This window comes from Asterias amurensis, chromosome 11 (genome assembly GCF_032118995.1).
Source record: "Asterias amurensis chromosome 11, ASM3211899v1".
Lineage (NCBI taxonomy): Eukaryota > Metazoa > Echinodermata > Asteroidea > Forcipulatida > Asteriidae > Asterias > Asterias amurensis.
The window spans coordinates 2244528-2257361 of NC_092658.1; the positions used below are offsets into that span (position 1 = coordinate 2244528).

At 35.8% G+C, this 12834-nt stretch overlaps 1 protein-coding gene across 3 annotated transcripts in view; it reads right to left on the reverse strand.

Annotated features, from left to right (window-relative positions):
• The window catches only part of LOC139944658 (uncharacterized), a 30119-nt gene extending 17450 nt beyond the window's left edge, over nt 1-12669 (reverse strand). For 2 of the 3 annotated variants that reach the window (XM_071941725.1, XM_071941722.1), the window contains exons 1-6: nt 12022-12667; nt 4578-4682; nt 3470-3565; nt 1620-1763; nt 1181-1231; nt 375-521 (exon numbers count right to left, since the gene is read on the reverse strand). In XM_071941725.1, the coding sequence (XP_071797826.1) occupies nt 375-521; nt 1181-1231; nt 1620-1763; nt 3470-3565; nt 4578-4682; nt 12022-12468 (990 nt within the window). In that variant the 5' untranslated portion in view covers nt 12469-12667. Of the gene's footprint in view, nt 1-374; nt 522-1180; nt 1232-1619; nt 1764-3469; nt 3566-4577; nt 4683-12021 lie in introns of all 3 variants that reach the window. The other variant, XM_071941723.1, reaches the window with a different exon arrangement.
• Nucleotides 12670-12834: the final 165 nt, after the last annotated feature.

Consider the following 12834-nt stretch of genomic DNA (forward strand, 5'->3'; position numbering starts at 1 on the left):
GTAGCTCAGTCATCAAGCTGTTAGCGCTCGAATTATACATTTTTTGCAAAACAATTGGAAAACAATTTTAAACAAGATGACAGTTCTTCAGTATAATATTTGTTTATTTGATCTTATAATTTAAATTTTAGTTGAGACGAAGAAGAAATTCAGTTGATGTAAATGTTTACAAAAGAAAGTTTTAGTGATTACAACTTTCACACAGTATCAAATTTTTTGGGGATTTATATAAGCAATTTGAATTTCTTTTGTTATTGATTCCATTTGCATGCTGTCTATGCTATGATAAAACAAAAGGGAATACATGTGCAAGCTTTTGACTGGGTGCGGGTCATTTGTGGGATTTGTTTCTTTTAAATTCATTTTAAGTTTACCTCTAAAGTAGTGACTCTGTTATCCAAGCCGGCATGTTTTCCTCTGAGCTCGCCGATGTCCTTTAAGATTCGTTGGATCTCCATGGATGGATGGGCGGCAGAGCCTGGTCGAGACGGTGGGTTGGATGGAGGACCTGGACTTGGTGTCTGTTCAAAGTTAAATAACAGAGATAGGTATAAACTCAGGGTAAATCAAAGTTTTTAGGAGATGTTATAAATGGTATGTTGTTCATCTGTGCGGACAGGGTCACTGCTGATTATCTGCACTCGATGTAGCTATGGGAACAACTATAATAATTTGGGAGGCTAATCATCCTTACTCGCAGCTAAGAGCTGAATTGCGAAGGACGCGGCTACAACGTGTTCGAGAAGCAGGCATGCAAGGTTCGCTTTGGCTGCCAGCCACATCAACCTATTATGACCACGGAGCACAGCCAAAGATCAAAAGTGTTTGATTTTTCCCGAGGGAGGAAAACCGGATGGTCTGGAAAACCCTCGTGGAACAGCAGAGAACCAACGCACAACTCAACTCACACATATGGCCCTGGCCGGGAATCGAACCGGGGGTCACCTTGGTGAGATGCTAGCGCTTTACGCACAAGCCAACCATGCCACACCCAACTAGTTATGTGAAGTACTTGCTTGTTTGTTTGTTTATTTGGATGATCTTCCAGTCAAGGAAACTCAGCAAACTCCCACAAGGGGATATGAACACCAAGCTGGCAACAGCCAATCTCTCCCACTTGTCTATGATTATAAATGGCACAATGTGCCACTCCTATGGCAAATTGGCACAACTTACTTACCCTTGTTTGGGAGTATGAGCTTTTTGTTGGCATTGTCTGTACATTAGATGTCTGGAACGAAAAGAAAACAGAAACATAAATTTTTGTAATATGACATTTTTTTGAAGATTCTTTTGATTTTGGTTTATGAAGGTTGAACTGCCCAGTCACCAGGGCATTAATGTTCGTGCGCATAGTGCTACTGTACAGCAATAGAGCCAACATTTTGCATCTTGCAATCAGGAAGAATTTGCACAACGTTTGGGGAGACATTTAGAATTACAGTCAACATAATGGGTACAAAGTTTTCATATAAACAGGGAGATTTTCAAGTAAGTTCATGAGAACATGAAAATATTAGTGTATTTTCAATGAACTTATATGCAGAATCAGAGAGAATTGGTAGCTCTGCATTAATGTTCATTGTAGTTACTATCACTATGATTATTTGTATTCTGACCTCAGTCATTGTGAGTGTCTGCATTGCATGGTCATACACCGCTATGGGCTCCCTGTAAACCCCCTTCAGAGCATCCTCCATGGCCGGCCACGTCACCAGGAGATCAAGGGGTGGTAGATTGTTGATCCGGTTGTTCAAATCATTCTGAAATTTACAAACAAAATTATGCAAGAATTAATAGCAATGATAAAGTGATCTTATAGGCTACCTACTTAATTGATATTGAATTTTTTTTTTTTTCCCATATTTCTTCGTGGTCAATGATTTTTAATTTTTGCCAAGCATGTTCCTGCCAGGAATAACACAGAGGTCGAGGACCATTGCCATTGCCTCCGTTGCCCCGGTCTTGGCATTGTTGCCTCTTCAAAAGTGTCCCATAGGCTTTAGGCCATTAACTATTTGTTTAAGGAAACACGTTGCCTTGGATCAGTCGAGTTGGTCTTTGAAAAGTGTTTGGAACCGTTTGTTCCTTTGAAATGCAAATGGTAAGATAGATAATTTAAAAGTAGAATATAATGATCCACACAAGTAGGCCTATGCCTTGAAATGTGAATGCTTTATATCTGCAAGACTGCCATGAACTGGTTGCCTGTAAATTGTCTCGTGTGAAATAGCCATCGGGTCAATTTACAGTTCCTGGCAACCTCAAAGAAGCAAGTCCATTAAACTTTCATGATATTCTCTCCGCGACAGCAGACAGTAAGATTATACGAAAAAAATTCCCCTCATGGGAAAAAAAGTGTTGATTGCAAATGCAGTGGAGTTTGTTCCGTCAAATTATCTGTGAAAACTGCCACCTGTGACTTGGCTACGCAGGCTCAAATTTGATGCAAGTTTGATCCTGTAGAACAGTCTATTAATTTTAAATAAGTTTTTGTATCTGCTCTTTGTACTTTTTTTAAAAGATAAAGGTGACTTTTGGCATAGAGTATGTATTTAACAAGTGTTTATATTTGTTTTAACTGTGTAGAATTTTCTAAATTTTGATTCTTGCATTTAATAATTTTAACAAGAAAATCTAGTCCATGGAAAAAAAACGGTTTAGCTACAATCTATGGTGTTGTAGACCCCCCCCCCCCTTCATTTGGATCCTTAACAGATCTGCAAAATCGTCATCAATTTCTTTTGTCCTATTTTAGGGGGAGGGGGAGAGGTTTTAATTCTTATAGGGATTTTATGTTCGTTCATATTGGGCTTATTCTTATAAGTAATGGTAAATTTGAGGCTCTCAAAATTATGCATTTTTTTTCTCTTTTGGGATTATTTTAAGGATCGATAAATTTCTCTGGAGGATTATTGTATGAAAAAACTATTATTGTGTTGATAACCATTCAGTTCATTTGTTTCGTTAAAATTTCATCTTCAATGTTTTCCCATGCTTTAGCGTCTTGAGGTTGTATCAAAAACTTGGGTGTAATCTCTGGCTATACGGCATTTGTAGGTTGAGTGGCTACTGATTGCAACCTCAAACAAAGATATAAATATCCTCAACGCTCTAATAAGAGCCAAATGAGAAGAGAAGATGATGAAGAAACTGCAGTTTTAGATGTGGGAGGAAAACTTTAGAGAAAGCTCAGTTGGTACAGCAACGGCCTGTTAATCCAGAGGTCACACATTTAAGTCCCACTCCAGTCAGTTTGTCTTTAAAAAGAAAGGCTCTTTCGAATCCACAGTTTTCGGCTTCGGCTCAGGCTAGCTAGGCCCCTTAGTTGTTTTGACTATACCGGAGCTAGTTACATTCAGGGATTCAGACCAGAGATTGGAGCCTGAAGCCGAATCCAAAGCCAAAGCTATGAACTCGAAAAGGGCCATAGATATAAGAGCAGAAGTTTGTTTGATGATTTTATTACCATTAATTTCTGGAGTTCATCCATTTTATCTTTGTTCGCCGTTGAGTTCTCTAGCTTCTGTAATCTCTCACTGATTCTGTCTTCATTAGAAATCACCTGAAAACGTCAATCAATTAAATCAACAGTTAAAATGTCATTAGTAACACAACACAAACCTACATGTACGTCAACCCTTAACGAGGCAGTAATGAGTTTGCCGTACAGTATTGATTTGGACCGGCACGGCATGCTGGAGATTTTTGTTATGGGGTTGAAAATTAAATAACAACCTCAAAAGTAATTAATTGTAAGTGGATTATTTTTAAAGACAGTGAACATTGTCAAAGACTAGTCTTCCTACTTGGTGTATCTCAACATATGCATAAAATAACAAACCTGTGAAAATTTGAGCTCAATTGGTCGTCAAATTTGCGAGATAATAATGAAAGAAGAAAACACCCTTGTCACACGAAGTTGTGTGCTTTCTGTTGCTTGATTTCGAGACCTCAAATTCTAAACTTGAGGGAAATAAAAAACTACGTCACTTCAGAGGGAGCTGTTCCTCACAATGTTTTATATAAACCTCTCCCCATTACTCGTAATCAAGAAAGGTTTTATGATGATATTATTTTGAGTAATTACCAATAGCGTCCACTGCCTTTAAAGAGGTTTGCTATTTGACAGATGCTTGTATCTTGCAATCAGGGAGATTTTGAACAACATAACAGGAACAAAGTTTGCATAATCAGGGATATTGTCAAATTTGTCCATCAGAACAGGGAAAGATTAGTTTATTTTTAGAGAGATTTTGCAGCTCTGTTTTCAAAGAGGGATTGTTAGTTTGACTGAACAAAAAATTTCCAATATTTTTTTTGGAGTGGTAACAATTAAGATGATTTCAAATAATTTAAATGCTTCCAATACTACTCTTAAAACAAAAGTCACAAGTAAGCAAGAAGTCACTTGTTGTTGATCAAAATAACTTCTAAGTTTGGAGCAATCTGTGATAATCCACTTTTTTTTAACAATAAGAAAATATGAATATTTATATATAAAAATAACCAAACACTGAACACAAGTTGATTTATTAGGTAAACAAATATAATTTCCAAATTATATTATACTTTACCTTGCTTAGCCTGTCGTTTAAGTTTGAAACTTCTCCTCCGAAGCCATTGACTTTTTCTTTTAGGGCTGACAAATCTCCGAGAAGATCTTCAACCATACTCATTAACTGTATACAAAAAAATACAAAAATACATGTAAATTGTCATGAAAAAAAATCACTGTAAAACATTATAAACCATAACATGGTTTGAGGTAAAGGAGTAGATCTCATAATTAAAACCTAGTCCCACATACCTTACAGGAAAACACTGAATGTTTCAGTGCCTTGGAGCGTCATTGAGTGAAAAATATGCGCGCTAAAATAAGAAGCCACTATTAATAACCAACAGGAAATGAAATTGACCATGATAGAGTTTCTAGGAATCTTTGCTGGGAAAAAACTCAAGTGTGATTTTTTAAAGCCATTGGACACTTTTGGTAAACAGTATTGTCCAGAGGCCCACACTTCGTGTATCACAACTTATACATAAAATAACAATAATAAAATATAGGCTCAATCGGTTGTCGGAGTCGGGAGAAAATAACGGGAAAACCCATACCTTGTTTTCGCACGGTTCGCCGTGTCATGACATGTGTTTAAAAAAAATCCGTACTTCTCGTTATCGAGAATTGATAATTGTTTTATGGTTTTCTCAAAAGGTAAAGCATTTCATGGAATAATACTTCAAGAGAAGTCTTTCAACATTACCTTCTGTAAACCCTGTAAGTTATTTGTAAATCTGTGAACTTTTATTTATTTTTTCTGTTCCGAAAGTGTATAATGGCTTTAAGGCAAAGTATGCATTTTTTTTTTACATTTATTTTCACCATTTGATTGCATATATCATAATCTCACTAGTGAAATTTTCATTTCAAAAGATGGTCTAGCATTTTAGAGATATTGCTGTTTACATGTAGGTCTATTTCAAGTGGTTATGCCCACGCAGGAAGAATAATCCGCTAATTTGAATACACAATCTGAGAATTGTTTCATGCAGAAAGTTTGAAACGCTTCTCTGATTTTTTGAATCCCTCTCTCTAAAACCTCTCCATAAGAAAGAGACTGTTTTCTCAAAATGTTATACATTATCAACAGCTAAAGAAATCTTACCAAGTAAGTTTGCATTGCCAATACTTTTTGAAGCAACTTCCAGATGTATACCAAGTTCCTTTAATCAAAATCCAAAATATACGTACCTCACCACACTTTCTTTGAGTTTTAATTACAAAGTTCTTTACTTTTGATTTAAAGATACTGGACACCTTTGGTTGTTGTCAAAGACCAGTCTTCTAACTTGGTGTATCATGCGTAAAATAACAAACCTGTGAACGTATGAGCTCAATTGGTCGTCGAAGTTGTGAGATAATAATGGAAGAAAAAAACACCCTTGTCACACGAAGTTGTGTGCTTTCAGATGCTTGATTTCGAGACCTCATGAAATCAAATTAAAATATTTTAGTGGAAAATTACTTCTTTCTCAAATTTCTACATTACTTCAGAGTGAGCCGTTTCTCACAATGCTTTTTTTAACTATCATCAGTTCTTCAGTTTGTTACCAAGTAAGTTTTTATGCCAACAGTTATTTTGAGTAATTACTAATAGTGTCTGATCAGACAAAAGAACCTATGTATTGTGAAGCAGGTTCCAGGTAAAGTCATAAATAATTAATCTAAAACCTATTTATAAACACTTGTGGCATTAGACTAACCTATCACATTATTATGAGTTTCTAAATTCTTGTTTGTCAGTCACATTTATTTCAGGTCAGACTCCATTAAAAGAAAAAGACCCTTGTACCAAAGAACAAAAGAATCAATCTTAACTTGTAGTTTGCTGGGTAAATCACCTAGTTTTAGGTTACTAAAACACAATTTGAAACAAGTCAAGTACATGATACCTGAGCTCGCAGGGGCAGCTACTACAAACAAGGTGTCAAGTTAGTTAAATATTTAGTCATTTAATCATTACTAGGCTGCATTGTGTGTTGTTGGACCTATTAATTGATTGAGTTTGTTGATATTAGCTGCAGTGGACTGAATATTGAATGAAATAATGGACTCTTAACAAAGCGGGTGTGTACTTCAAGTGGGAATTGTAGTTGAAAAATAATAATAGTGAGCAAGCTAGGTTTTTTTCAGTACAGTGGTTGACCCGGACCCAATTTCATACTGCTCTAGAAGAACAAAAAGTAGCTAAGCACAAAAAACTATGCTTACCATCTTAAATTTAGCTAAAATACCAATCTCACATGTTTTTGACTGGCATCCTGCTCATTTTTACTAAAGCAGATAATTATTTTATTGAGGCAATATTAAAGCGTTACTTCAAGAATGTAATACCTTATTCAACCCTTTTTTTTGGGGGGGGCTCTATGACCACCCCCCTCCAAGGAAATCTCGATGTTGCTATAATGACGGCAACCGTAAACCTTGCATATGACATTTTGGCATCATTAATTTCCGGACAAAGGAAGTGATTTTGAGATTGAGCATTTTAATCAATCATTTTCACTCTAAAAAATCAATTTAAAATCTCAAAAGATCTGTGGACAGGTGTTCTATTATAAATATTTTATAATTTCATCTAAAATATTTTGGTGTTTTTTTTAACTTTGTTTCACCTCCATCATTTATCAAAAACTTATCTCCCATATTACAAATTATTTAAATTGTTTTCTTCTTAAAATAGTTAACCTTCATTTAAAGGCAGTGGACACTATTGATAATTACTCAAAATATTTATTGGCATAAAACCTTTCTTGGTGACGAGTAATGGGGAGAGGTTGATGGTATAAAACATTGTGAGAAACGGCTCCCTCTGAAGTGCCATAGTTTTCGAGAAAGAAGTAATTTTCCACGAATTTGATTTCGAGACCTCAGATTTAGAACTTGAGGTCTCGAAATCAACCATCTAAACGCACACAACTTCGTGTGACAAGGGTGTTTTTTCCTTTCTTAGTTATCTCGCAACTTCGATGACCGATTGAGCTCAAATTTTCACAGGTTTATTTTGTGCATATATGTTGAGATACACCAACTGTGAAGGCTAGTCTTTGACAGTTTTACCAATAGTGTCCACTGCCTTTAAGCACACTGTATGTCATTTATCAAAAACTAAATCTTCCAATTAGGTGATAACTTTTCAAGGGGACCAAGGCAACAAGGGGCATGGGGGAAATCATCGTCATTGCCTCCATGAAGTATCAGGTGTGATCGTACTGCGTGATAAAGGTTTTTCATACGTATTTCTTCCTGACACAAAGTCCACACAGGATGTACTGATTGATTGAGGATAGTAGTTTTTTGACAGTGATCATTTTAAGGGCGGGGTCATCGTTTTTGTTTTTTCTGGCAATGTAATGCTGATTTAATGTTAAATTTGCATCGGGGATAAAGAATATTATTCACTTTGGTTTTACCCATATGTGTGTTAGCACCTAATACTCAGTACTTTCCTGAGTTCTGTTAAAAAAAAACAGGCATGGGTGGGATTCGAACCCACGACCAATGAAATTCTAGAGTCAGTGTTACACCAACTAGACAACTTATAATGCTGATTTATATGAACAAAAAGTCACCAAAGATACAATAAAAGTCATCTCTGAAAGACAAAGACTTAAGGCTATAGATTCTTGGTGGGAAATAATAAATTAAAATGTGCTCTGACTGTCTTCTTTAGAATGCAATGACTACTTATCAAGAAAACACAAACAAAACTGCCTCGGTTTATTATTTCATAAAGAAAATTAAATCCATTCATGTTAAAAGAGGTGGCACTGCAGTGGGTACCCACCGCATCTCTGGCCATATTATTGCCCCAGCAGCATTCAAATGACCATCCTGGGCTCGATTTCACAAAGCAATAAAATCCATCATAAGACAAATTTTCAGTATCACCATAGTGATTTGCATTGTGACATCACACTTTACTAAGCAACTACGACTGATTTGCAGTAACGATCAATTTTAGCTCTTTGTGAAATCGGCCCCTGGAAAATTCCCAGTAGATTTATTGATTTCTTATCAACAGTAGGGTACATCAGACGAAACAATTTTACAGGATGCTTTACTACCATTCCCTTTCGGATAATACACAATTTCTTTTGGGTTCATTGCCGAAGCACGACGCTACCTTTAACAAAATATGTACACAGTGCGTGCCTGGAGTGGCAGTAATAATTCAGCTGACTGCACATGTATTATGAACAGGATGTAATTCCTGATGCAAGTGGGGGAGGGAATTATGAACGCCTTCTCTGTTCCTCTGCCAATGTTAGAGAGGGATTTGTTGAAAATGTCAGGGCCGAATGATTTATCCCTGGATGCAGAGAAATTGTTAATACGAAGTCAGAGACAATTTAAATTCTGCATAAATAATTGAATTAATGCAGAACTTTTTATTGCAATTTGAACTGTATTAAAGTACAGTGGGTTATGAACACCTTGCTAGGTCCAACCATGAGGCAATTTATTTGCAGTTTTGGACTCCTTTGATAATTGTCCAAGACCAGTATTGAATTAATTGGTCATCGAATTTACAAGAAAATATTAATGAAAGAAGAAAAGAAAAAACTTGTTGCACAAATGTGTGTGCGTCGGGCCTGAAGTCCTTGATACTTGACTGAGAAACTACCTCTTCACTCCAAACTAACTACGTTACATCAGAGGGAGCCATTATATCACGTTTATGAACAGCTCTCCATTGCTCACTACCAAGTAAGTTTTTGATTTTGAGCCCGAGGCATATTTCTTTCTGATTAGTAAGTAGTTTTAAGCTTATTTTTATCACAAACTCTTATACAAGCAATGATTTCTTTTGCACCCGCACACTCAGTTTAAAAAAAGTATTTGACTTGGGGATGAGGCCCCTTTTAAAAAATTGGGAAAAAATCTCTCCAATTCCCGACACTTAATCTTGTTGGAGTGATGTTCAGGTTTCTGTTAACACATTGGACTATAATGATGATGCATGGCTTAAAGGATTAATTCAGATTAAAGCATAGGTAGGGCTGTAATAAGTTGGATAAAAGGATTATCTTAAAGCTGGCTTAGCGTAGATCTGAAGAGAAAACAAGATTACTGAAATTGCAAATCTAACAATACAAATCTAACAGTAAACACCCATACTTAAGATAAAAGGGCTGTTTGGGATGGATGAAACCAAAAGTGTCCTTGTTTAATGATAAGACAGGTCAGTTTTCTTGTTGCTATGGAAACAAGTCAATGACAACTGGTGAATAAACTAATCATAATTAACTCAATGACGAACTGAAAAATTTTTTTGACTAGATATAAATTCTAAAATTTAAAAGCAAAACATTGGCCGACCAAGCTGAGTACTAAGAGAGAAAGGAGTGTTCATGAGAAAAATGTTTTACATCTTTCAAACAAGATCGTTGTAGTCAATGTTCATATATAAAGCGTCGTTTTTTTTGCTGCTCCTGTTAAAAAGAGGTAATTTGGCCAGTCCCAGTGACCTTGATATTCATAAGGATTTAACTGTGTTACTACTGTATGGTCTTGCAATTATCTAACAAGTTATACTTTAGGCCTATTAATTTTTATTTTAAAATGTTAAATCATATTGCAATTTAATTTTAAAAATAGTGTCATAAACTAGTTATAAATATTTTGTTACTTTTACCCTTTGATTTTTGTATGGCGTATGAAGATTTTTCAAGAACTTGTTGGAATTTTAAGTTGCCACTAGAAGTTTTTGTTTGTTTGTTGAGGGGTGATTTGGTTTTGTTTTGTTTAGCCTATAGATGTTTGTTTGTTTGTTTGTTTGTTTGGAGGGGATCAAAACACCAAAACATTGGTTGACTTTAAAATGTACTAGAAGTGAGGCAATACAACTTTCAAATTTACTTTAAATTACACAAGTTTCTCTTTGGTTACCACATAATGCTGTCTTTATTGACATGAAGTATTGATTACTGATGATCATGTATAGATCATGTATTCATCTGAGATAAACAAGCCACCCTCTGTAAACAACCCTATCCGCTGTACTTACAGGTGTTTCATTGTGTAATGTGGCCTTCAGGGTGGGGGAAGACAAACACGATAATAGAAGATCGAACATGAATATTTTATGCCTTATCAATATTGACATTCAGCGTCACTAAACTGGCCACAGTTTTTGTGGGACTACATGGGCACACCGTTTTGAAGTGTTCAAGCTAAGGGGGTCACATTCGATTGAAAAGTAAATAAAATTATGGTCGTTTAAATTATAATTGTGTAAACTGAATTTGAACCAGCTTTTTAGTTGAAAGTCATCAATGGCGATAACTTGGTGTGATAACCATATGAAAAGATGAAAACTTTCTATGCTGTTTTACCTTTTTGTTTTACATCCACATAATTTCTTCATGCCACTTTAAATTTTTGTTAATACAGTTTCAGTAATTGTCGTTCTAAATGTTCGCCAATTTTGTTACTTTATAAATTGGATTTTATTGGTTACTGTGACACAAACAATATTTTTAGACATCACCAGAAAATCTCTTAAATCTTAACAAATAATTTTACAGAAGCCAAATATAACGGCCACTTTTTTATTCTCTTTGTGACCCAAAATGTTATCATCTATCATCTGAATATTTTTGTTTAATATTTAAGATAAAAGAAAAAGTTGTGGTCAATGGGAATTATAATCCCTTTTTTAAATCTCAGAAATTTACACATTTCACTAGCGTAGCATAAAACTAATTCCTGTTTTTTTTTTCATTGAACTATTACATTTCATTGTAGACATAAAGTTATTTGGTAAATCTCATAAATTCATATTTTCACTAGCGTAGCAAGATATAGGTCTACCTTATTTCTGCAATTTGAAATCTGACCACCACTTTCAATCATTATGACCAAAAGTGAAATCTTTTCTTGGTAAAAATAACACACTTAAATTATGATTGGTCATTGAATGAAAAAAGTGGCAGTCGATGTTACATTTTATTCCTATTTTGATATTCGGAATTGTGCACTTTCACTAGTGTACGCTCCATATTAGTAAATTACTACTACAAGTCAATTCCAGTTCTCTCATTTTTGTTTTTTAATAAGATTAAGAAATAATTAATTGTAAACACTAATATCACCAGCCATACATAAAACCTTCAAAAAACAATTTAAGTAAAATTAGACCAACAGACAGAAAGAGGTAAAGCATTTGAGGTTTGTTTGTGTTCTTACTTTTTAACATTTCGAGAAGATTCACATCTTCTGCGAGAAGTTAAAAAGAAGTTCATGTGTTCTTACTTTTTAACATTTCGAGAAGATTCACATCTTCTGCGAGAAGTTAAAAAGAAGTTCACAAGATGTTCTCCAAGAGTCCCATCCATCACCACGCCCCCCTCTTCCAACTTTTCTCCAATCAAAATCAACCCAACAATTTCTCCATTTAAGAAAGACACGATCTTGACGTTTAATATTATTTTCATAAAATTAAGCAAATTATTCACCTTGGATACACCTTCCTCATTTGCCAGTGCCTTCTTCTGCAGTTGCATCAGTTGCCACATCTCCGACATCGGTTTAATTCCTTCCGTAGAACGGGCCCTCAAATTCTCATTTGACGGCAGCGAATTCAGGGCCTCAATTTGTGATTCTAACCGAGACACTTTCTTCTCCAAATCGTGTACCTCCTTGGAAGAGTCCGCACTATGAAGCCGAATTAAATTACTTTTGCTTTCCACACTCCCCCTGTCCGACCCGGACGGGGAAGCAGCAGCGGCGGCCGCAAGCAGCTCCGCCCGGTCGGCCTCCTTGAGGTCGGCGCGCACATCGCTGAGTTTCAGGTTCTCGACAATCGCAATCAGAACCGTCCGTAAACCCTTGTAATTTACGATTTCCGGTGTTCCAAGTGACAAGTCCACCAGTTCAAGAAGACTAACGGATCCACTGGACATCTTGCCCTTTAAACGTCAAAATCAAGTGGAAAGTAACGGAAATCTAACTATTTTAACATGTTAACAAAAGTTACTGTGCCTTTTCTCGCAGAAGGGTGATGTACTGCTAGGTGTGTAGACGTGTTTATTGATCAAAAGCACATAGCAATCGCTGCGCTGCAGGCAAACACACTCACATGTGTACACAAACCGAGTCTGGGATTCCGTTAGCAACGGGGAAGGCTCCTGAAAATATCACTCCGCAACGTTGGAATAAGTTTTTCACACTTAAATACTAAACTTTAACAATAAAATCATGCCCATTCACACTTTTCAAACCATTTTCTATTAAATCGCTGGTATATCATAGGGCGTTTTGTCAAATTT